This window comes from Wyeomyia smithii, chromosome 3, assembly GCF_029784165.1.
Source record: "Wyeomyia smithii strain HCP4-BCI-WySm-NY-G18 chromosome 3, ASM2978416v1, whole genome shotgun sequence".
NCBI classification, from domain to species: domain Eukaryota; kingdom Metazoa; phylum Arthropoda; class Insecta; order Diptera; family Culicidae; genus Wyeomyia; species Wyeomyia smithii.
This window is the reverse complement of record NC_073696.1, coordinates 91,662,974-91,688,606: the sequence shown is the minus strand read 5'-3', so window position 1 is coordinate 91,688,606 and position 25,633 is coordinate 91,662,974. Positions and strand designations below refer to the sequence as shown.

The 25,633-nt window shown below is 40.2% G+C and overlaps 3 protein-coding genes and 1 long non-coding RNA gene across 6 annotated transcripts; 3 read left to right on the top strand and 1 right to left on the bottom strand.

The window, feature by feature from the left end:
- Positions 1-3,546: 3,546 nt before the first annotated feature.
- LOC129731270 (probable splicing factor, arginine/serine-rich 6) lies at positions 3,547-6,388 on the bottom strand. Of its 2 annotated transcripts, none has more exons than XM_055691129.1 (3): positions 6,229-6,388; positions 5,687-6,102; positions 3,547-4,442 (listed from the first exon to the last, which is right to left on the bottom strand). In XM_055691129.1, exons 2-3 carry the CDS (start codon positions 6,091-6,093, stop codon positions 4,157-4,159), a joined length of 693 nt encoding a protein of 230 aa, XP_055547104.1. In that variant the 5' UTR covers positions 6,094-6,102; positions 6,229-6,388; the 3' UTR covers positions 3,547-4,156. The 2 variants fall into 2 exon arrangements, with proteins under 2 accessions (XP_055547104.1, XP_055547103.1); XM_055691128.1 differs by having other exon boundaries at positions 6,184-6,341.
- Positions 6,389-9,085: 2,697 nt separating this feature from the next.
- LOC129728414 (uncharacterized) lies at positions 9,086-12,517 on the top strand. The gene has a single exon (XM_055686851.1). The coding sequence runs from the start codon at positions 9,086-9,088 to the stop codon at positions 12,515-12,517; it is 3,432 nt and encodes a 1,143-aa protein (XP_055542826.1).
- A 171-nt stretch (positions 12,518-12,688) lies between these two features.
- LOC129728412 (uncharacterized) lies at positions 12,689-13,831 on the top strand. The gene has a single exon (XM_055686850.1). The coding sequence runs from the start codon at positions 12,689-12,691 to the stop codon at positions 13,829-13,831; it is 1,143 nt and encodes a 380-aa protein (XP_055542825.1).
- Positions 13,832-21,650: 7,819 nt separating this feature from the next.
- On the top strand, positions 21,651-22,150 carry LOC129726805 (uncharacterized). Of its 2 annotated transcripts, none has more exons than XR_008728413.1 (3): positions 21,651-21,762; positions 21,827-21,979; positions 22,042-22,150. It is a non-coding gene; the product is annotated as an uncharacterized LOC129726805 (long non-coding RNA). The 2 variants fall into 2 exon arrangements; XR_008728414.1 differs by having other exon boundaries at positions 21,656-21,762; positions 21,814-21,979.
- Positions 22,151-25,633: the final 3,483 nt, after the last annotated feature.

Here is a 25,633-nt window from a genome sequence, read left to right as displayed (position 1 = left end):
TGATTGGGTTGCAGGTAAATACGTCTAAAACCAAGCAAATGCTGGCCGGTGGAACCGAAGCCGACCAATAACGCCTAGGCAGTAGCATTACGATCGACGGCAATGAGGTCAATGTAGTCGACGAGTTTGTCTATCTTGGCTTACTGGTAACTGAGGACAATGATACCAGCCTTGAGATCCAGAGGCGTATTATCAGCGGAAGTCATGCCTACTATGGGCTCCACAAGCAATTGCGTATTGGGGCTCCACAAGTAATTGCGTATACGTATGCGTTGCGTTGACGTTAATTTGACAGAACATGTATGGGCTATCATATTGTCGCAAATGCAGCCGCAACGTATCAATTGTGCTTAGGTCTTGAGCCGACGTACCAAGTGTTTTGACGTAGAACTACGTTTTTCTTTAGCCTACCACATAGGGATGTAAATAGGAAAACTATTAACGAAAAGGGGACGAAATTTGTCCCTTCTTAGATACTTATAAATCGGTTTGTTTTCAACCGATTTCCTTTATTTTTGCAGCAATTGTTTGGAAAATTATACACGCATCCACCCAAATGTAGAAAATTGTTGATTGATTATGCAAACTATTGTACTATTGATAATTGTCAAGCCTTGTTTAAACGAAAATTACGTCCTCTGATTGGTCGTTATATGATTGCTTCCCAAGCACGGTCGACAGAATCATATACATGCTGTTTGGCCTATATAAGAGCCTGTTTCAGCCGAAGCCGCTCATAATAGTTCTGGACAGCGACAAGTTGTCAACAGCAGTCGTCTTCCTTAGCAGCAGCACTAGCCCTGTGGTTGGTCACCACGTCTCAGGAGCAGCGCGGTTCTTCTCAGCGTGTGTCGCCAGACTGTCATTATTCCCCCGTGTTAAGGCAGCATGAAGATCGTCATCACCAAATCCAAATTTGAACAGCAAAATGCCTTTTTCAAGGCAAATAAACAAGTCATTGAAAGTTAATTATTTTTGACAACGTAAGCAAGCATTCTGTGTGGATTCTAGCAGTTACATCTGTCGCGGCCGTCTAATTTACAGAAGGTGTAATAGCTTCCACAGTGCATGTTGTCCGTGTATCTTAACTCCCCCACTGTTGGGGCAGCACAAAGGTTGCGATCAGCAACCGATTTTGAACAGCAAAATGCCTTTTGACGTAGAACTAAGTTTTACTTTAGCATATCACACAGGGATGCAAACTGAAAAACTGGGACGAAATTTGTCCCTTTTCAAATGCTTATAGGTCGGTTGGTTTTCAACCGATTTTCTTCATTCTTGCAGCAATCGATTGGAAAATTATACACGCATCTGCCCAAATGCAGAACAATGTTGTTTGAATCTAAGAACTATTGCACTATTGAAAATTGCCAAGCCTTGTTGAAATAAAAATAACGTCCTCTGATTGGTCGCTTGCTTGCTGTGTGTGTATGATATGGTATGATGTGTGTATGTGTGTATGATATGGTATGATGTGTGTATGGTATGATGATATGGATGATATGATGTGTGTGTGTGTATGATATGATATAATGTGTGTGTGTGTGTCTTTATGATATGGTATGATGCGTATGTGTTTGTATGATATGGTATGATGTGTGTGTGTCTATGATATGGTATGATTTGTGTGTTTGTGCTGTGTATGGTTTTTAACTCGGCACGTTCTGCTAACTGCTGAATCCGGTTCACGAAATTCACAACCCTTCATTAGTAGACATTATAACTCATTACCCAAGTAAAAATATTGGTTTTATCAAAGTTTTATAGCGCTCAATACAGCCAAAAAAGCTGTATATGTGGTAAGAATGATACCAACCGCCCTCATTCACTTCGTGTCTTGCACGTACACATAATCGGAGAGTGAACGTAATTAACGAGCGCTGCCATAGCGAATGACCGCCACCTAGAAACTGAAAAAAACGATCAACTTTACTTTGACTGTTTTTTCTCTGGGCGATCGCTTGACTATATCGAGCAGTCAAGTTGACTGCGGAAGGCGTTCGCATTCGTGTTTTAACAGTCAACTTGCGATCCTTTGAAAGGCACTGCATAGACGTACGCTAGCGCTGTTGTCGAAATACAAGACGCAGTGCGAATACGGTAGCAGATGGTGGTAGCACAGACGAACAGATGTGCCTCTTCGAAGAAAAATTTTGAAAAATCTTCGTTCTTATTCGAAATGTTACACTCATGCACCACCATGTGAGCTAGTTGCCTACTAACCTATTTTCGTGAAATGGTTTTTATCTTTGCTGATGGGTGTGCACGCTTGCTTAAATCAACACCAGCGGCATTACTGACGGTGTTTGTCTTTGATAATGAATGTGCACGCTTGCTTATAGCGGCATTATTACCTACTAAACCAAATTTCAAACCAAGTGACACGTCTGTTTATCTGTGGTGCTAGTGTTATTAACGTAAAGTTCTGGTATCTAAAATTATAATTTGTTCAACGTGTTATGTCTCTTAGTTTGTGGTATTACCTTTCTGTGTGCTGGGTCAGAATTGTGGAAGATTCTTGTGGGTAAGCTTCTATTTAGTGAAGAAAATTCGTGCATCGCGATGGAGCAGCACGGCTTCTTTCCCAAATGCTAGAAATCAGCTTGTTTTCGGCTGGTTTGCATTAGCCGTATAGAGAAAAATGCCTAAGTAGGTACTGTTACGAAAGCTAAGCGCTTCTTACAATTTTGTTCAGTGGTAACATACCTGACAAATCACAGTTTTTCAAAAATGATCGACTTCAGTATATCTCATGTCTTCTGCAATCAATCTGCAGTCCCACAGGGAAGTACTTTAGCACCGTTGCTTCTCCTGATCTTTTGAACGATGTTTGTTTTGTAAATATAAATTGCTAGATGCTGACGTTTTGCACATATTACTTGCTGTACGGTTGCTAAAAGACTGCATGCAATTACAACTTTTTAATTTATAGAATTTAACCATAACTTAGAATTTATTATGCACATGGTCAAGAACTATTGTGACCCGTACTATACGAGAGACCCTTACTTCTCGGCTCCATTCTTGACACGGCCTCTATTGTATGAGGCCCGCATTCACATGTTCGGAAATGCTGAGCAAAAGCTGTACAACATAGATTCATCACCTTTCTTGGTCAATGCGGTCAAACCTTAAATTAATAAGACATAGATATCCCGCTTGAACTACAACACAGTTAACAAAATTGTGAATTAGTTGTAGTTTTTGTGGCATTATTGTTATACCTTTTTATAATTTTTGACTAATTTGCGCCCGAAAACGAACGAAAAAATAAACGAAAACGAAACTTCTTATAATTTTTGACTAATTATTGAAGTAAGTAATTTGTAAACCTGTAATACCGCGTCTGAACAATAAATTTTAGATACTTTTGCTTCCAAGAGTTATTTGTTATATCATTGATTTACGTAGAACTGGTATTCTTTTTTCATTCAGTCTAGACTTGGAGTCTACAAAATTGAAATAGAATACTGCTCTCATGTAAAATCCAAATAATGAATCTCTACTCACTCGCAAAATTTTCTCTCAGTACATAAACACAGGATCTATATTCTTTATTTGTTTTATTTATCATACGATCAAATCTACACTTGTAAAATAAAAGGATACAGTTCTCTACGCGTACTGGTTTTCACATGAACCTTCAGCTACTGCTGCAATGCAACAGCCCTTCTCAGAGCTGCGCACATTTACAAAACTGTTAAATGCAGATCTTTGCGCTGAGACAAATAGAATGTTTTTTTTTTTGCTAATTACTATCCATGATCAGCGTAGAGAGCTGAGATTGCGTAGACAACTTACATATCAGTAATTACTGATTAAGATTTTGTTTTCCTCATTCCGTTTGTTCGAGTAAGACACGTTAATCTCATATTGTTTGGAATTTGAATGAAATAAAATAAAAGTAATGTAAAAGCAATCTATCAAGCGATTTTTTCTTGGTTTGGATTATAAATAGATACATTCTTATCTTGCCAGAATTGTGGAAAATGGCTTTCCACTTGAAAAGCGGCGTCATTTTTATAGTTCAAAAAGCAGTTATTTTGTTTCCGTTTATCTATCTTAGGGGGACAGAGTAGCATGTTAAGTATTTCCTGTTTGTTACAGAAAACTGCTGTCTGTATCAGCATTTGAAACGTCGTCTTGACCCCAAGAATTAGTCGTGATGAGAGGCTCCGTTCCGACGATGAGATCTAGAGCGTGATCTGGTCACCGAACGGGGCGTGCGCGAGCGGCTCCTGGAGCGGGTTTTGGATCGACGAGGCGATTTAGTCCGATCGCGAGACACAGAGCGATCGCGAGTCGACTTCTTCGGTGTCTTGGATCGAGTACGACGATCACGGTCACGTTCGCGATCACGGTCCCGGCTGCGGCTGCGACTGTAGCTCTTGGAACGGGTACGAAGTTCACGGGAGCGTGAACGTGGGCTGCGGCTCCGAGATCTGTGGCAGAAATTATTTAAATGCAGAGAAAATAAAGGTTATATTAGTCGACGTTCAAAATAAAAAGTATAAGGAGTATTATGTTGTGGAAGTACAGATAACGATTGCTCAAATGTGATAGCCTTTTTTTTTAAACTATGAAAGATTGCCGAAACCATCATACTTCAAGTTATTGAATAAAACTTGGATTGTAGGGAACTAAAAACGTTTAACTTGTGAATAATAAAAATAAAGTTTCACGCAGAAATAATAAAAGCATTCAAATCGTTTGAGCAACAGTCATCGAAACTTTCCTCTCAAGAAACGCATGAGATGAGGTAAAAACCTACGTTCTAGCTGGTATTTTCGTTGTAAGACTCAGCGCATGTTTTTGTTATGAAATGAAATGTTAATTGTACCTTCCCTCAGTTGTCATGTTTGAACGAAAACTCGTAAAAACTACTAACCATGACAATCCTGTAAACTTTTTTTTCTTTGTAGATCAGAATAAACTAAAACAAAAGGAACACTCACGGGAGGCTTCGGTAGAAACGCTCTTGTCGTATCTGTTCGAGACGGATGGGCTCTAGTAGACTACACAGAAGACTTGCAGACTTGACTTGAGTGGCGTGTTTCTTGAACAAGTTATGGACGATATTTATACGCGAGGAATTCTCTTTTGCACTCTCTTATACTCGAGGAAGAACACACGCTGTGTCTATCAGATGCAAACTGAGCAGATCGCGGTGTGTTTCGGAGCTCGGCAGTCGCAATTCAGCAGGCAAGAAAGTAGGCTTGTCATTGCTCGGAACCAGAAGACTCTTAGCTGAATCAGAAGCTGACTTTGAGCACGATGATCTCTACGCAGATTTCGCCGTTTTCGTTGACATATTCTGCGCTAATCACCATCTCGCGCTCTTTGAAGGTTGCTTCGAAGGCGGTTTCGTTGACTGATTCAAAGTACCACTTGGGAGCCCAACGGGGGAAGACGACCATTGAATCAGTCAGGAAACCCTAGTCTCTGTTTCGTTGCTTCTCTCTCTACTCTGGTGAAAATCAATTCCAGAATAAAAATCTACCTTCAGTTTGATACTCGAACACAACCTGGCAGTTGAGGTTGCAAGATGGAACGTCTGTTCTTCTTGATGCTTGTTCAAAACAACAAAACTCTGCTTGAAACCTCGTCCCATCTCGCAAAACTACCCGGAACTTTTAATCAAAAAATACCGCAACAATGATTAGAAAAATAATGAACATTAAATTACCTTCTACGTCCTTTGCTGCGTCCACGCTTGGTACAGTCGCGAGCATAATGCCCACGGCCGCCACACTCGTAGCACCTATCATCCGGATGGAAGTTACCACGACCACCCTTTCCTCTAGGTGCTCCTCCACCTCCACCACCGCCACGGAATCCACGACCGCCCTTGCCGGTAGATAACTCAACTCGAGCTCTGCGACCGCAAATTGTCCTGCCATCTAAGCCACGAACCGAATCCTCCGCATCGCGTGCGTCTTCAAACTCCACGAACGCAAAACCGGGCGGATTACGGGCAACCCAAACATTTCTCAGCGGACCATAGTAGGAAAAGGCATCCTCGATTTCCTGCTTGCTGGCGTTATTTCCCAGTTCTCCTACGTAAACTTTAGCGTCGTGCGGATATCGAGACATTTTCTTCGACTGCAGGTTAATAAATGCAAAAAGAAAGATGGAGTCGTTTGCTAATTTTTTTCTGCTCAGACAAGCCAAGCATAATCTTACCATATTCGGTTCCACAAGGAGTAATGAAAATAAAATTTAACTTGCCTGATTATTGCCGATATCACTTGACCGTTTAATCACGCTTTTCAGTTGAATCGCTTCCAAAGAAGCAGATTTTACGGTAAACTTTTCGTGCCTACTATATTTTTCTACCCGGTTGCGGTTTTCATCGGTACGAAATAAGAAACAAATGCCGCGCCGACGCGCTCGGTCAACAGAAAAGGCAAAAATTTGCTTCCGCCCGAAAACCGCTGATAATTTTTACTGCCAACAGCACCACCAACGGCAGAGTGTCGAACTATATAATATAGCAACAGTACACGGAGAAAAATATTGCAAATTTCCGCTGAAACGCGAATAACAGACAATTTGGAGCAAAATGCAGACAACTTGTACATCAGATTTATCGTATACCAGCATACGAGAGTGATGTACTGTATAGATACGATTGTCGCGTTTGCTCTGGCTGACTGGTATACGAGCAATCTAATAGCGAATTTCTTTATTCAACTGCGTCAGGGCAATAAAAAAACGGTATCGCAATTTACGACGCAAGTAAAAAAGAGATGCCAGATAATTGTTTACGAACTAAGCACGTGCGGTGGTGGGTTGAAGCTGACAAATTTTACAGTGCGCTTCGGGCAGCACGCCAGGTCAAAACTGGGTCTAATTCGAACGAATACAGAAGGGTTTTGACAGCAGTTAGTGTGCTTCCAGGTCAAAACGAGGTGAGCTGGTGGAATAAAGAAATTCGCTATAACGTGCACGTTGTCTGCTTTTTGCTTTCAGGTTGTCTGTAAATCGCGTTTCAAATGCAATCAGCAATAGAACCACCTCCCTGACGCGTTCGTAGCCTGTACTTTTGTATATGCGGGAATAAAGTGGCATGTTACACTGCTGTGCTTTAACTGCTATAAGCAGCAACATCGATAGATTAGGCAACACTGAACGGGAGTGAGAAGCACGTCCGATGTCTTCCCTTTGCGGCCATTGTTGTTTGGTGCTCGGCATCGAGGGTTTCGTCATAATGGGGGTACTGTCACTCTATCCAGTTTTTTACGCGCCATAATGGCGGACGCTATAATGCAAAGTTCGTAATAAATTACCAACCCTTTTGACAACTCTGCTTACGTCAGTTTGAAGTCTTCATATATATTTTATCAAAAGAAAAAATATATCTGGCAACATTTGTGTTGCCAATTTTTCAGAAGTCCCAAATCTGACGGAAGCAAAGAGGTTCGCATATTACGAACACGCATTATAGCGACAGCCATTATGGTTCGTAAAAAGCTGGATTAGTGATGAGATTACGTTGCCAGGGAGGTGAATAGAAATAATCATCAAACTATTCTAATTGAAACCTTATAGCTGTAAGCACGCCCGTCGAATTCGGCAAACCCCAGATCGTCGAACATCTTTATCGACACTCATGACGTCTGTCATACATGCCAAAGCCTGCATTACAACCGGGAATCTGTCATCGCCTCTGACTTGCGAAAATTAAAGGAAAAGGAGAAGTCTAACATGCAGTCTACCCACTCTATACTTACCATTAAATTAGTGCATAACTTAAATCTACTACTTAAAATTATCGTTTGTTTAAATCTAATACTTAACCTAGCTAATTGATAATATTTAACCCGCCTAGTTGATCTGCATCAACGCTAAAATCAGCATACGGTGAGTGAAATCCTAATTAGTTAATTCTACAAACACGTGCAATAATGAGTACTCTTATAGCTACATCTACGACTAGTTGAGGCTTAAAATTATTGGCAAATACTTACCAAAGGGTAAGGAACGTGAAAGCTTTCTAATTAAATTTCTACTATAAAATCAAAATCTATCTAACCCTAGAGTCTTAATCGAGAAGATTGAAAGCAGATCTTAAGCGAACAAATCTGTTGAAGAATAGCGAAATTACTAAAAGTAAGATACTTAAACAATTCCCCAACTACTTCTATTCAATAAATTATATCCGTAGGATTTTGTAACATCCCCTGTTACCAGCAGGCAGTTAATAAATCTGGTTAATTTCTGGCGACACCCGCGACTATTCTTTTCAACATTTTACAAAATCTTTTATCCGGATTGAGAGATGCCAAAGGATTCCAAAACTGGTAAGAAGACGAGTACAAGCACTAGCTGTTCGTCAAACATCGCCGCTGATTCCCCTCCTAATGCCCAAATAGATACAAACAACATGCCTGTCGAAAATAAAAAACTCGGTGAGCCTAACAGTGGCACAAGCGGAAGACGGAATCCGCTGCGGAACGGTCGCGCGAATCGGGTATCGAACTGTCAGTTGTGTGCTGAGCTGGATAACGAAAATATGGTTCAGTGTGATAATTGCGACTTGTGGTACCACTTCACGTGCGTAAACGTGACTGATGAAATTCAGAATGCAGATTGGAGTTGCTCCAAGTGTGTGACTGCTGAGGAAAAACAGCGAACGACTCCCGCCGCAGGATGTGGAGATCTGCAACCCTCACGGTCAGCCCCGTCTCAGCGTACTGGAAGTAGCGGTAGAACAGGGCAAAGTGAAGCTAGGAGAAGACTAAAGTTGCAACTGATGATGATCGAGGAGCAAAAAAAGCTCGAACAGAAGTTTTTAGAGAGAAAATTCAAAGCTCTTCTTGAGTATGAAAATGATACTTCAACCGTGATAAGCGATTTCGATGCTAGTAAAGTATCAAAAATTGAGCAATGGATAGCTGACACAGAGCGTTGTGGAGAAGAGGTAAACTCTGGTTTAGAGCCTGAATAGCCGGAACTACCAGTACCAAGAAACTTACCGCGACTTGCAGAGCACCCCGCTCCAAATCCCGGCCCCGAAACTTATGGGTCTCATCCTGTAAAACATCCGGTCGCAAATAATCATCCGTCGCTTAATAATCCGCACATGTTCGCTCCAGGACAACGATCAACACCGATTCGTACAAATCATCACGCTCCAGTGATTCATTCTGCTCCGCATATCGGAGATAAAACTGTTTGCATACTGAACAGAAGTCAGCTCGCCGCACGACAAGCGGTTTCCAAGGATCTTCCTGACTTCAGTGGAAATCCAGAGGACTGGCCACTCTTTTTTTCGATGTTTAATAACTCTACTCAAATGTGCGGATTTTCGAATGAAGAAAACATGCTGCGGCTTCGGAAATGTCTTAAGGGAAGGGCGTTGGAAGCGGTTAAATACCGCCTGTTACATCCGTCGAACGTCGCGGGCGTTATGTCTACGTTAAAAATGTTGTATGGTAGACCGGAGGCAATCGTTCAAGCAATCGTGAAAAAGGTTCGCACCTTACCGTCGCCGAACCTTGACAGGTTAGAGACGGTAGTCAACTTTGCTCTCACTGTGGAGAACCTCGTCGCAACAATTCAAGTGTGTGAGGTGCATGATTTCGTTTACAATGCTTCGCTACGATACGAACTGGTGGAACGGCTACCCTCAGCATTAAAGCTAGATTGGGCTAAGCATTCCAGAGATAAACCCAACCCAAATTTGCTAGACTTTAGCTCATGGCTGTACTCAACAGCAGAAGATGCGAGCGCAGTAATGCCGTCGGGAAGCGGTGAGTCAAGACAACGTTCCTTAAAAAAGGATGGATTCTTGAACATGCACTCTGAAATCGAGTCGAGCAGTAGCAAACCCTATACGGCGCCAATGCAGACGAAGCAAACCGCTTACAGCGAGTGCGAAAAGCACTGTCCCATATGTAAGAAAGCTTGTGCCAGCGTCCCAAAATGTAAACGCTTTGCGGAGCTGAGTACCGAATCGAAGTGGGCTGCCGTGCGAGAGTGCAAGCTGTGCCGAAAATGCCTACGGAGACACAACGGGTCCTGCAGACAACAAAAGCCGTGCGGTACAAACGGGTGCACCTTCCTTCATCATCCTCTTCTTCACTCCGAAAAACAACAAACTAATAGTTCCCCGACAGTGACGTCCACAAGTTCTACACCACCGACTAACCCGCAGTTAAGTTGTAACATTCATCAGGGCGAATCGCAATTCCTGTTTCGGATACTTCCGGTCATTCTTTATGGACCTTCGAAAACTATTGAATCTTACGCGTTTATCGACGACGGATCCGACATTTCGTTAATGGAACAAGATCTAGCACAAGAGCTAGGTGTTATAGGGCCAATGAAATCGCTATGTCTCGGCTGGACAGGAGGAGCACACCGAATGGAAACCTCTTCAGAGTGCGTAAACCTACATATCTCCAGTTACGGCGAACAACGAAAGAAGTATAAGTTGTCCTTAGTACACACCGTAGAAAGCCTTAAAATTCGGCCGCAAACACTTCGGTACGCCGATATTCAAGCAAAGTATCCATACCTTGCTGGTCTACCCATTGCATCGTACGAGAATGCCTATCCTCGGATTTTGATAGGCGTGGACAACCTCAGTGTCGGAAACGTACAAAAGAGCCGTGAGGGACGTATTCAAGAACCGATAGCCATTAAAATGAGAATCGGATGGACAATCTATGGAAAATGCGCAACCGAAGATAAAATTGAACACTCTGTTAATTATCATTCCGTCAAAGTATGCCAGTGCAATAAAGATCTCGATGAAGATCTGCACCAAATGGTTAAAAGTTTCTTCACACTGGACAGTATTGGTATCAGCGAACCTGTGAAACTCCTACAGTCAAAAGAGGATGTACGAGCGCAGATGCTTCTCGAAACATTAACGAAACCTGGGAATGGATGGTATGAGTCAGAACTTCTCTGGAAGTACGAAAACGTTCGGCTCCCAGATAGCAAAGAGATGGCTCTTAAAAGGTGGCAATGTCTAGAAAGGGGAATGATGAGTGATCCAGTGTTAGCAGAGGCAGTAAAAGCAAAGATCTATGATCATGTACAGAAGGGATATATCCGTAAACTTTCGGAACAGGAACTGCAAGTGAAACGCTCTCGGGTCTGGTACTTGCCTATGTTTCCGGTTTTAAACGCAAACAAACCAGGAAAAACAAGACTCGTATGGGATGCAGCCGCAACCGCCCACGGGGTTTCGCTGAACTCCGTATTGCTTAAAGGCCCAGATTTACTAACCTCCTTGCTATCGGTATTGATCCAGTTTCGCGAGTATCGGATCGCAATTTGTGGGGACATCCGCGAGATGTATCACCAAGTCCACATTCGCGAAGAGGATCAGCACTGCCAGAGATTTTTTTGGAAAGATGGGACTAACACGAACCCGAGTACATACGTCGTACAGGTAATGACATTTGGAGCCTGCTGCTCACCAAGTACCGCTCAGTACGTAAAAAATACTCATGCGGCAAAATATGAACAAGAATATCCTGCTGCCGTCGAAGCAATCGTAAAGAGACATTATGTCGACGACATGCTTCTAAGTGTAGAATTGGAATCACAAGCGATTCAACTGTCGAAAGAGGTTAAAAAGATACCCGCGTCGGCCGGATTTGAAATCCGCAATTGGACAACGAACTCACCAGCAGTTCTGAAAGCGATGCACGAGCCAACAATAGAGGAGAAAAACCTTAGCGGTGACAATTCATTCGAAAAGATTCTCGGGCTATGGTGGGACACCTCATCAGATTGTTTTACGTTTAAAATTTCACCTCGCATAGACAAGCTTCTACTATCTGGACGACGTCGACCAACTAAACGGGAGGTCCTTCTCATGATGGTGTTCGACCCGCTAGGGCTCATAGGGCACTTTCTAATGGTTTTAAAAACACTCCTTCAAGAAATCTGGCGCGCTTCGATCGACTGGGACGACTTAATCGATGACTCACACCTTAGCAAGTGGACAACGTGGTGTTCAGCACTACCAGAAATAACAACCGTGAAAATTCCTCGTTGCTACCGAATGGTGACGTCTACAGCCGACAGTACAACGATCCAGCTACATATATTCGTAGATGCGAGTGAGACTGGCTACGCCGCTATCGCTTACTTGAGATATCAGGAAGGAACCGTCGTCGAATGCTCCCTAGTTAGCTCTAAAACAAAAGTTTCGCCTTTGAAATATCTGTCAATCCCGCGCTCTGAGCTGCAAGCTGCGGTTATCGGCGTTAGACTTGCGGAAACCGTTTCTAAATCATTGTCCATTAGAGTGAAGGAACGCTTCTTTTGGACGGACTCGAAGGACGTACTATGCTGGCTGAAATCCGACCATCGGCGCTATAACCAGTACGTCGCGTTCAGAGTTAGCGAGATACTGGAGGCATCTGATATACGCGAATGGAACTGGATATCGACCAAACAGAATGTCGCGGACGAGGGAACAAAGTGGAAAGGCCGTCCGGATTTGTCCGCCTCTAGTCGCTGGTTCCAGGGACCAGCGTTCCTACGGAAATAACCCGGAGACTGGCCCATTTCAGATAATCATATTGGCAGTACAACCGAAGAACTTCGTCCTCACTTACTGTATCACACCAGGATCGAAGAATCAGTTATTAATTTTAATCGCTTCTCAGATTGGCAGAAGTTACTACGTTGTACCGCTCGTGTTTTTCGCTGGGTGCACAACATGAGGCGTAACAAGAAGGAACGAAGAGATGGACCACTCAAACAAGAAGAACTAATCGAAGCTGAATGTTATCTGTTTCGCGTAGCGCAGGCATCAACCTACATCGACGAAATCGCCATCCTCTCCAGAAACTCAAATGAAAGCACTCCTAACAAGTCAATACCTAGAGGCAGCCAGCTTTACCAACAGTGCGCATTCCTAGACACTAACAGTGTGCTAAGAGTTCGTGGTAGAACACAAACCTGTCCTTTTATCGCCAGCGACGCCGCTCAACCGATAATCCTTCCGCGAAACCATCCAGTCACCCAACTCATCATTTTCGACAACCACAAGCGGTTCAACCATCAAAATCATGAAACAACAATAAATGAGATACGGCAGCGCTTTCGTGTTTTCAGACTTAAAGCCATATACAACAATATCCGCAAAGAATGTCAAGAATGTAAAAACACTCGTGCCTTACCTCAACCGCCAGCAATGAGCGACTTACCTCCACAACGACTCGCTGCATTTACTAGACCGTTTACATACATGGGGTTGGACTATTTCGGTCCCATGACTGTAAGCATCGGAAGGCGAACCGAAAAACGGTGGGGGGTCCTTGCCACTTGCCTTACAACTCGCGCTATCCACCTAGAAATAGCTCACACACTGACGACCGATTCGTGCATCCTAGCGATACGCAATATTATGGCTAGAAGAGGCGTGCCAGCCACTATCTTCAGCGACAGAGGCACGAACTTTCAGGGAAGTAACAAAGAATTACGAGAAGCTTTGAGAACCGTGAACCAAGAGCAACTTGTAAAAGAATTCACGACACCAGACACAGAATGGACCTTCATCCCACCGGCTTCACCACACATGGGGGGCGCATGGGAGCGCTTAATCCGTAGCGTTAAGTCTAACCTCTGTAAACTGCAATGGAGAAGGCTTCCGACTGACGAAGTACTTAATAGCACGCTCCTGGAGATAGAAAACGTGATCAACTCACGGCCACTGACAAACATCCCTTTGGAAGACGACGAATCACCGGTTTTAACACCTAACCATTCTTGCTGGGATCATCAAACGGACTTAAGGCATGGGTACCGTATGACGACAATCCTGTGGTACTTCGAAATAGCTGGAAACAGTCACAACTGATAGCCAACGAATTCTGGCGATGGTGGCTGAGAGATTACTTACCCGTTATCACTCGACGCACCAAGTGGTTTACCAAGGCAAAACCAATCGAGATAGGCGACGTTGTAGTCATCGCGGACCCAAAGGGTCCCCGTAATAGCTGGCCATTGGGACGAATAATCGGAGTGAAATCAGGAGCAGACGGGCAAGTAAGAAGCGCCACAGTGCAAACCAACCAGGGCATATACGAGAGACCAGCGGTGAAGCTCGGCGTACTCGACGTGGGCGTCAAGGACTAATGCGCTTCAGAGTGGACCTTTGCGTATTCGGGGGGGAGTGTAAGCACGCCCGTCGAATTCGGCAAACCCCAAATCGTCGAACATCTTTATCGACACTCATGACGTCTGTCATACATGCCAAAGCCTGCATTACCACCGGGAATCTGTCATCGCCTCTGACTTGCGAAAATTAAAGGAAAAGGAGAAGTCTAACATGCAGTCTACCCACTCTATACTTACCATTAAATTAGTGCATAACTTAAATCTACTACTTAAAATTATCGTTTGTTTAAATCTAATACTTAACCTAGCTAATTGATAATATTTAACCCGCCTAGTTGATCTGCATGTCCAATCCTAATTAGTTAATTCTACAAACACGTGCAATAATGAGTACTCTTATAGCTACATCTACGACTAGTTGAGGCTTAAAATTATTGGCAAATACTTACCAAAGGGTAAGGAACGTGAAAGCCTTCTAATTAAATTTCTACTATAAAATCAAAATCTATCTAACCCTAGAGTCTTAATCGAGAAGATTGAAAGCAGATCGTAAGCGAACAAATCTGTTGAAGAATAGCGAAATTACTAAAAGTAAGATACTTAAACAATTCCCCAACTACTTCTATTCGATAAATTATATCCGTAGGATTTTGTAACATCCCCTGTTACCAGCAGGCAGTTAATAAATCTGGTTAATTTCTGGCGACACCCGCGACTATTCTTTTCAACAATAGCACAGAGAACAGACTAACAATCAAATGATTAAAAGTGTGTAAAATAGCTTGTGTGCACAAAAATATACCCTTCGAATTGAACCCCTCGTCATGCTGAATGGTAAAGTAAGTGTGAGGTCGCTGCTGTCACCGTGGAGCGAACGGCACAGCGAATAAATTTCAACGTCAGTACCAAAGGGAGTGGAAAGTACATACACTGATGAACATACAGGCTGTTTAGCGACTGTAGCGACATCGTAAATTTTTGCAGACTTTTGCCTGCGTGAGCGAAATTTTTTCGAATCACGGATAAATTTTTTCAGATTTCGAGCAGATTTTTTCAGGACTACACGCTCCCTAAAATGAATTCAAAAATGATTAGAAAACAATTCATTTTCATAAAAAGTGGAACAACACGAAAATTGAGTAACTCTGTTGTTATTCAAAATTGTGTAACCATAGTATGGGCAAATACTGTGTATTTATTATTCAGAATGATGTATACAATTGAACTCATTTTTTGTGTTTAATAAAACTCATTTAGTTCTTAAAAAATATCAGTTTATGTGTACAAAATTATCCATTTATTGAATTTAAAACTACTCAGTTTTGAAATTGAAACCTACACAGATTTAGATTTTGAAACTATCAAATTTTTGAATAGAAAAATATTCATTTTTGAATTTAAAACTAACCATTTTCAGAATTTAAAAGTACTCAGTTTAAGAATTGAAAACCACTCAGTTTGAAATGCGATGTTAGCGTAGAGAGGGAGGTTTGTGCCGGTAACAGTCAGAACAAAACAAACAAAATCTGAACGGTGTCTAATTATATTTATTTTTTAAGTATATTTTGCTCTTTTTTTGTGATGCATAATCACTTGATATTTTACTCTCCCACAATTTTCCTGATGACACGAACAACCTGAAAACTTTTGGTTCTTTAGAATGAATAATGAAAAAAGTTTATATATGTACCTTAAAGCTTTTTAAAATGTCCGTGACCACCTTCCCAGCGATTTTCTCATTTTTTGGAATCACTCAAACACCCACAAGAATAGATAACACGGCCGCAAAGGCTAAATAATGGCGCACAAATGTTGAATCATGGTGCCGCCTTTTCACTCGTGTCAAATAATGGTGTCGTTTTTTCATGCTTGCTACTCAAAATTGAGTTATAGTGGTAAATTCAAAAATGAGTTATTCTAGATTAATCTAAAATCAGTGTAAAAATTACACAGAATCACCAAATGCGGTATTCATTTTTTGACGTTTCCATGCAACTTATGAAATTGAATTAAAACTAATTCATTCGCCGTGTTACTTTTCACGAGCGTGTATGCTATCGCTGTCAAATCTCATATTGCTGATTGCATCTGAAACGCGAATTACAGACAACTTGCAAGTAAAATTCAGATGACGTGCACGCCAGATTGATCGTATACCAGTCAACTAGAGCGAACGCGACAGAATGCCTTCGTTAATCGTATCTATACAGTCTATCGCGTTCCCCAAGCAGCACTTGCAACATTTTTTCAAATGAGACTACTCAATATTTGTTGTTTTAAAACTTTTTTAACGGTGCAAGAAACTTTTTCGGTTACTCTGAAGAAATATAAAAGAATTTAGCAACATTTTGTTATTTACGTGTAACATTCTCGTAACTGAAAACTAGAAATTGCTCAATAATTTTCTGCAATCTATTTCCAACTGCATATTTCATGATGCTTTTAAATAACGATAATGTCACATGATGTTGCATATTGTTGTTTCACAAACATTTTCTTCTAAGGAAAGCAAACTAGTAGTGAAAATGTATAGCAACATCTTGTTGAACCATATATTTGCTAAAATTACTACACAGTAAACAGCCATCTCCAATATAAACGAATGATAAATGATTATTGTTGGAAATATGGTTTTTTTATTCCATATTTCGCATGATTAACACTGCAAATCCACTGAGCAAGGTTTTCTGAACTATCGTTTCCCAAAACATTGTTTATAATTTGGCGAGTTTGAATCATAAAATTTTTTTTACAACACTTTATAAAAGGCGCGTGAATAATTACGAAGTAAAAACATTTTTTGCACGGTGAATTTTGAATCGCAGGTAGAATAACATACTTATCAGAAGCGTAAGTAGAGAAAAAGTTCGGTATATTTAAGGTTTTTTATAATGTATGTAGTTATATTGGTGCTTATTACGGGAGTCACTTCACGGTGAAATCAGAGTGAAGTGAACAAAATCCTATTGCGGGCAGTGATGGAAACGGAACGAATATGATGCAATCGTCGTTTATTCATCACATGTACACTTCATGAAGTGTACAGACCGCGACTAAACTTGAATCCTCTCAACCCATAATGAAATGATGATATGGTGCATAGGTTTCTGGGAGAAAACAAACACATGACTAGACTACATCAGCTCTGAGAAGCGATTCGCTCGTTGCGTTTGTCTCTCCATAGGCCGGTAGTTGGGGGAAGAAAGGATAGCAACAGGAGAATATCATGTCGCCTAAACAGCAGCAGAGGTGTGGTGCGGTGAGAGGGAAAGTGTGGGGGAAGGGAGTACTTCGGCAGCGGTTTAGTTTAAGCAAGAGTAGGAGAGCATACACTGTCATTTTCTCTCTTTTTCCGACAAAAAAATCATCTTCATGAGTCTAAAGAATAAGGATATAACAAGATCTGATCGCTTCGTGTAACAGTGACGAATAACTCCATATACCGATTGAGAACCACTTGTTGTGGTGTACACTAATGAATAGAATTATATCACATACATAAGACATACGTAACACTCAGGAAGAAATCTTCCAAAAAAGTTGGTACAAAATGAACTACTCGAAAGTACCAACCTATGTAAAAAAACCTCTGTTTGAGTTGTTTTTGAAGGCAGTGTACCAGCGCAGCCCTGCATTTGTCTCGTTTCTACTCGAAAAATGCTGCATTGATTTTGTAAATAACTTTTTGACAGTTCCTTATGGGATTTTCTTTGGGGCTCGATAAGGTCGAGAAAAAGAAAATTCATTGTGTTCATTATTTATCGAGCAGTTTAACAGGGCGAGGTACGGAGTACTATGGGGCAACGTGTACCAGGAAAAAACGCCAGTGTTACGTATGTCTTATGTATGTGATTATATCGTAAAGAGGAAAGCAAAGAGAGTGCACCAGCACCGATACTTTGTTTTTCGCATACTGACGACGATGTCAACGCATCTTAGGGTTTTTTTTTCCTCATCTATGCATCTTAGGGTTGTTTTATATGTATTCATTAATCGCTAGAGGTGGTTTTTTTCCTTCGCTGATTGCGGGACTCACGTAAGTGAGAAAAACGTCGCAAAGTGACATCTGCCGTGGAATCTGGGTTATTATGAGTGTCATATCAGTGAAGTGAGAACGGAAAAAGCGACGTTTCGCGTGGAATTATTTCACGACCATTTTGAACGGTGAAATGATTCCACGAGAATGCCATAAGTCTTAAGGTTGATTGATTTGTGATCTAATGGTAAATATTGGATTTATTCTTCAGTAACGAAACGAATCAGAATTTGATCCGTGCTCTTAAGCGGTCAAATTTTTATTTTTTTGTCCGATGAAAAAAATGCAAACTAGTTCAGGAAATTTTCTATACCGAAAAAAACATTTGTTTTGATGCCGAATGTCTTAGAAATGCAGAGCACGTCAAGATCTGGTGTTATCTAAAAAAACGGAAAAAACGATTCCCTGGGACTTGGAGATTTTTGAGCTGGGAAACAATCTCATTTCACTTGTCCTATTCTCAATTTCACTTCACTGTCAATCTCACTTCACGGAGGTGATTTTTGTCACCTCACTTGAGGTGGAATCGGGAATAGGTCTAAAAAAGTGAAGTGAGCGTGAGAGTGGAATATATTTTACCGTGAAGTGACTCCCGTAATAAGCACCATTAAACTTCGCGACACCATCATCGAAGAGTAATGACAGTAAAGGTAAACAAACTTAACTTTATTTCTCCTCTCTTTTCTTCCTATACTGCAGCGGCTATCGATGCAGATGATGGTACACATAGCACTGTTAGTTGCATATAGGCTCCACCTCCTGCGCTTTTTCGGTTATTTACAAGTTGAATAAAAGTAACGGATGCGATTTATTACAATCTTTGAATGCTGCATTGAGAGTTGCATTTGCTTCATTGCAACAATGCGTGCTGCTTGGGTCACTCTCGTATGCTGGTATACGATAAATCTGACGTACAAGTTGTTTGCATTTTACTTGCAAGTTGTCTGTAATTCGCGTTTCAGCGGAAATTTGCAATATATTTGCTGCGTACCCAACATCTCAACGGTCCGCGGTTCCCCTGACACAAACGGAAAACCTCTAGCAAAAATTCCATTGAACTTGAAATGCTTGCAGGAAGAACTCTCGACTTGTGATAAGGTCGTATGTCTAAACGTAAACAAAACTTTAGCTCAGTTTTACATGGTCTATTAAAACGTCAAAAACTGAATAAGTTTCGTTTACCGAACTGAGTAACAGTTACTCAGATTGTCATAATTTTCCGCTTTACTCTTTTTTTGAGTGGTATTGAAAACATTTCGCTAAAAATAAGTTGTTGTTTGGAAAAACGTGTTGTATTATTGTTTGAAAAAAGTGTTTTTCATTTGTGTATTAGAGTTTCTCCAGATATCAGAATGGTTATGGATTTTTTGGCATGTGTACTATTTAAAACCTCAAGTCACAGTTCCCGGGTAACAGTGAACCGTATTGCTGCGGTTTTTAATGAAGCTGCTAAGGCAGAAAATACACTAATGATTTAATAAGGTTTGTTTTTTTATTACATATATGTATATGCAAAATACAAAGATTTGAAAAAAACTTGTGATTTTGTTATAATTTTATACAACAATCCTCTGGCAGTTTCATTCATCAAAGGAATCAAAAGTCAAAACGAGCAAACTGAGTAGCTTTCACTCAGTTTCATTTCAAAGCGGTTTTTTAAGAAGAGGGTAATTTCTACTCAATTTCTGACACATGGTGACTCTATCCATATATGAGTAATATCATAAAAACTCTGTTCAGAGTGGGTTCACTTCTAACAAAAGTGAGTGACATCTCACTCAGTTTAGAGTTAAATTTGACGAGCGTGTTGGATTTCTCCGGGTTTTCCAGCAGTTGCAGCAAATATTCAAAAACATCTGGAATCTCTGCTGCTAATTTCTTTCAGGTTCAGGGAATTATAAACGTCAAGATTTTGCCTGCCAATCATTAATTCATTACGGCGTCAATATCTCATTTCAAATGCTTACAAAACCTATCTCGCAGACAGACGTCCAAGCTGAGCTCCAAACTTGTGTAAAGTTTTTTAAAGTAGCATTCCGTAACCAGATAGCGCTACCAGTGACGCCAGACTCATACACCAGCGAAAAAAAATGTATTGTAGCGATAAGGTCACCAGGCGGCACTAGTATACAAGTGATTTATAACGCAATTCTCTTTGAAAATTTACACAGAATTTTCGATCAATTTTGTTCTTGCTTGGACGTCTGTCTGTGCCTATCTTATTCAATGAAAGTGCACATTGTACTGAAAACAAATATTGAGTTCTTTTTTTTTTTTTCATCTAAAACGATATTTATTCGAGAATAACCCAACAAACAATTTTGTTAGATAACGGCTTGTTGAGCTATAGTTCAGCCTAAATTCACTGAATAATAGCTTTTTACTGTAAATCAACAAATTGTTTGTTGGGAAGTTTACCGACAATTTGAGACGTTTACTCTATTGCACTAGTTTTAGGGCAAACCAACCAGAAAGTGGGTACCAGAAACGCTGGTACCAGAATGAATGAGTGGTAGATGGAAAATGTATGGAGTTTGACAGCCACAAGAGCCCCTTGATTTCCTTTCCCTGCAGGGATACCGGATGTGCAGATTTGTCTGCAAAACGCAGATTTTTAATGTCCGTGTACAGATTTTTATTGATTCGCAGATATTTAGATATAGATTTCCCATAGTTTAGATATAGATTTCCCATAGTTTCTGCAGATTTCTGTCAGAGTCTCTTTATATTTGCGCAGATTTTCTCAAAATGTGTGCAGATTTTTGCAGACTTTTGCCTGCGCGAACGATTTTTTTTTCGAATCACGAATAGATTTTTTTTTTTCAAATATCAAGCAGATTTTTCCGGGTTTGCGAGTAGTTGCAGACATTTTGCAAAAACATCTGGCATCTCTGTTTCCCTGTCACTGTTGAATAGGGATGGGCGATACTCTCTGAAGTATCGATACCTGAGTACTCGAATACTTTTGCACAAAACGATACCAAGTATCGTGATATCGGTATAGACCTTTTTACATACGAATGTGTTAGTGCAACTAGTTGAGGAAAATATTTACAAATAGCTGTTTTGTTTGCAATGCTATGTTTTTAGCAGCTGGACAAATATTTAGTTGAACACTCATTATATGTTTTAAGCTTGTTTCTGAATAAATTTTTTCATTCGTGATCAGAAATCGGATGAAGCTGCTGAACATAATCGACCAAAAATGGTAAAAAGTGATAAAAGTCAAAGCAACAAGATGCGATGATTTTCAGTTTGAAAGAAACGAAAGCAACTTTACACAGGTTTACATGTTAACTAGTGTGCGTAGGTGAAAAGTCACTTATCTCTATAGAAAGTATCGAAAATACTCAAAGCTTTTGGCCGAAGTATCGAGACCGTTGGTATCGATACTTGTATCTCCTAACCCCAATAGGTGGTATCGGTATCGTTTCAAAGTATCGTTGGCAAAGTGTCGATACCGCTACTCATCGCTAGCAACAAGTATCGATGCCGAAATACTCGATACTTAGGCTCCATGTATCGATACCGTTGGTATCGATACAAGCATCGCCCATCCCTTCTGCTGAATTATAATTTGAAACTGAAACCGCGAAAAACGTTTGTGAAACGCAATGAAGAAGTTTAAACTAACCGTAAATATTGTTTAATTTTTACTAAAACGATATATTAGAGACTTCACATAGTTTTTATTTTTAGTACTGTCCACAATGTGGCAACAATATTCGTATAATGATGAAGAAACATTTGAGAAATGAGGGGTGGTACGTTTCTAGTTATCCTGGCTTAACCTGGCCGCAGCTTACATATCAACCTGCAGTAACTATGCGGACTGCTCGCTACTCTTTTAATGTAAGTGAATGTTAAATTTATTATAGAACATTGCATTATTGATGTTATAATATATTCCTCAGTTCTGTGCTGTTTGTGGGTGTGATCTTCGGCCTTTTTGGTTCCTTAGTAAGTAAATAGCGTGGACTGGACCTTAGTTAATCATTTGATCTTTTGCACAGATAATGCCGTAATTTTTATTTTCAATAGTTCCATATTAGTGTAACAATAGAACTGTGATTTAAACCTAAATTAGTTAAGTTGAATAAAGTCACTTCACTGCATTTTTTAATGTATAGCTAAAAGATCTTTTAAAGAGACGGTTTTCAAAATACATTGAGTTTCCGTAAGATAGCAAAAAAATTCTGATTTGTCATTATATTGGATAATACCAGTGGTGGGCACCATTCCGCTAATTTGCTAATTAGCGACGCTTAAATTCAGTTAGCGATTTCGCTAATTTTTGAGCTAGTTAGCGAAACTGTGATCGTCGCTAAAATTTTGGCCTTCGAAACGCTAATTCGCTAAATTTTGTAGAGAAGCGACAATAGAAATATTTAGAAAAACTGTGAATTGCTGATGGCGTACGTAAATTGATTCGAAAGATGAACATACTTTACTGCGAAAGTTACTTTTGTCAGTTTTTTTACCCTAGAATGGAGTTCCAGTTATCGTACAAGTCACAGGAGCATTTTAAAGAACAAGCACAAGGTCTAGATTAAATTTTCGGCACACCAAGAACTTTGGTAAATTGCAATGCGCTTGAAATAATGACAACTTTGGTTCTACTTTTTCGATTAAGATAATAATTGAATTTTTATGAAAACACTCCTAAGAGTATCTATTTTCTAAATAACTTTTGTTATTCTTGTTTTTACAAAATCAAATATGAATACCGTTTCGTGAACCTCTTATTGTAAATACTTAGCTTTAAAAAGTAATTGTTTTCGTTTGTACCCTTTCCCGCTCATGGTGACTCTAGAGCACCATGAATTGTATTGACCATATTTTGGCAGAAAATAGTTAGTTTTGACTTCTTTTTTCTACAAAATGTTGCATTTTAATACACTTTTAACTTGGCATATCGAATGACAGCTTAATTCAATGTTTGGATTGTTTTCAAGAAAACTGTAGAAGAATGTCTGGATTTTTCGATAAAAAAATAATGTGTGTTTTTGACAACCGTTTTTATATAACAATAATCAATCGATTTCATAATAAAAATAAATTTTACGTAGATCTATCGTCTATTGAGTGTAACAATACACCAAATTAGCATTTTTCATTCTAATTCGCTTGTCCCATAAATTTGAATATGGTGCCTCAGAGCACCACTGGGCATACAGAAGACAAAAATTCACAACGTATGCTGGCTAAAAATATCCGTTACGATGGAATATCATATTGGCCAGCATTTAGAGATGCGCAGAGATGTTTCTAACGCAATCATCGTGATCACTTTACACTTTTTTGGTGTTCGAAGTGTAATGTTCGTCTTTGCATAATGAAAGCGAGATTTTTTTCTTCATTTTCCATCATAAAAAATCAATCAAATGGTTCGGTAAACGTAGTTTTTTTTTTTTTTGAAAAATACATTGTTTCTCTTTTATTTTTATTAATTTTTAAATAACTGCTTTCAATAGTTAAATTTTACCAAAAAAAAAATTTTCTCGTATTAAAAATAAGTCCCTTCTATGCTCATAGGTGCTCTGGAGCACCATTTCAAATTTAACTTTTTACTTCGAAATATAACATTTCCCAGTAATTTAAATAAGTCTACGAAGTATTTTGCCCAAATTAACCCGTTAAGTATTTTTAAATCATGAAAAACCTCGTGAGCGGGAGAGGGTTAACCAAAAAAGATCAAAGTGGTCCAAATCTTACAAAACACGAGCAATAAATATAGCGATATGACTATTAACATATTAAAAAGTTAGCGATTAGCGAAAGTTCCGCTAATGTGGGTTTAGCGTTTAGCGATTATCGAGCTAAATTTTCCGGTTAGCGGCTTAGCGATTAGCGTCGCTAAACTTTCGATTAGCGGTGCCCACCACTGGGTAATACCAATAATACTAACTCATCGAAGCTGGCGGCCCTCTTCTTCGTTTGATGCTATAAAGAGCCAGGTCGATCTTCCCCATTCGGGAGACTCCTGCATATAATTACCTCAAATCATAATATTTCGCTCTCTCTATGAATAACGAGAGATTGCGATCAGATGAGCGATGGAGCGAATGTAGATGAGGAGTGCATCGGGTATAGGGTCATGTTTATTTTTAAATAACGTTTTATTATATTAAATTTCCAGGTCGATTAGAAGTATTTTAAAATATGCTGTTCTACTGAGTAGGGTAAGGTGGGGCAAGATGGGTCAGTGCCGTTTTTGAGCTTGTAATAACTTTTTTGGTAATGACATGATGCGTAACGTGTTTTCGACTATGTATCACGTATTCATAGTTCATATTTGCATATTGCTTGTTTTTAATAAATAAAATATTTTTTTCGCTAAGTTTCTTACGCGATTCACACTTTTGAAAAAACGTGTTCTCTCGTCGTACGCTGTATAATTTGAAGTAAACCTTTATAGCAGCAGCAGTTTGGCTCATGATGTACTAAATAATATGCTTTTTAGCATAAATAAATGTAAAATAATTATGAATATCACAATCGTGAACTAAATTAAGGATTGGGGCAGCATGGGTCACCAAAGACGAGGCAGTATAGTTTTTTTTTTTTTTTTTCACATAACATAACATTTATTTGACACGGCACAAATACAATTTAATGTTTAACGGCGCCAATTATATCTGATGACTTAAAAACTAAAGCAAATTTTTTATCCTCGCTGCCGACTACGAGCTGAAATTAAGACTAACTTAAAACTAGCATGGGATTTCCAATCAGTGTTTTGTTGTTCAATGGTCGTCTGATAATCGTCGAATGGCATGTATGGATTCGTTCTGCTGAGCCACGATGTCGTGAGTTGGGACAGAGGCTCGTAGTCCTTGGGTCCTGGTTCTATTGTGCGGGGTCTGGTTGCTGGTTTTGTGCTTAAGGTTCAAACGTGTTCTTGTCGTTTTGTTGGGTGTAGACGGGGGGGAACGGGACTAGACTGGGGCATGGATGGATTTCAGGAAAACGTATATAAGGGACATGTAGGATAGGTCACGGCTCGCCAAGACATCACGAACAGGAACAGCCGGCTGTCTACCCTCGGCCTGCAGGGAAGCTATTAATTTAGACCTGGCGTCACGGTGTACAGGGCATGACCAAACCACATGCTCTATGTCGTGATAACCTTCACCACAGGCACAGATACCACTTTCCCCGAGCCCAACACGACGGAGATGCGCGTCAAATCTATAGTGATTGGACATAAGCCGGGACATCACGCAAATGAAATCCCGACCTACATCCAACCCCTTGAACCACGGGTTCGTCGATACTTTGGGGATTATGGAATGTAACCACCTTCCCAATTCCCCTCTGGTCCAAGCATTTTGCCAACTGATGATCGTATTCTGACGTACAAGTGCGAAAAATTCATTAAAGGCAATTGGTCTTTCATAAATATCACCGTTTGTTGCGCCCACCTTAGCCAAAGAGTCCGCTTTCTCATTACCCGGTATCGAGCAGTGAGAAGGGACCCACGCTAAGGTAATCTGAGTAGATTTT

Excerpts from the sequence above, each read along its gene's own strand:
- LOC129728412 (XM_055686850.1), top strand. The coding sequence starts at position 12,689 with ATGAGGCGTAACAAGAAGGAACGAAGAGATGGACCACTCAAACAAGAA.
- LOC129728414 (XM_055686851.1), top strand. The coding sequence starts at position 9,086 with ATGTTCGCTCCAGGACAACGATCAACACCGATTCGTACAAATCATCAC.
- LOC129731270 (XM_055691128.1), bottom strand. Across the intron at positions 4,443-5,686 it reads CGCAGCAAAGGACGTAGAAG|ATCTCGGAGCCGCAGCCCAC; the intron begins GTAATTTAATGT and ends TTTCTGCCACAG.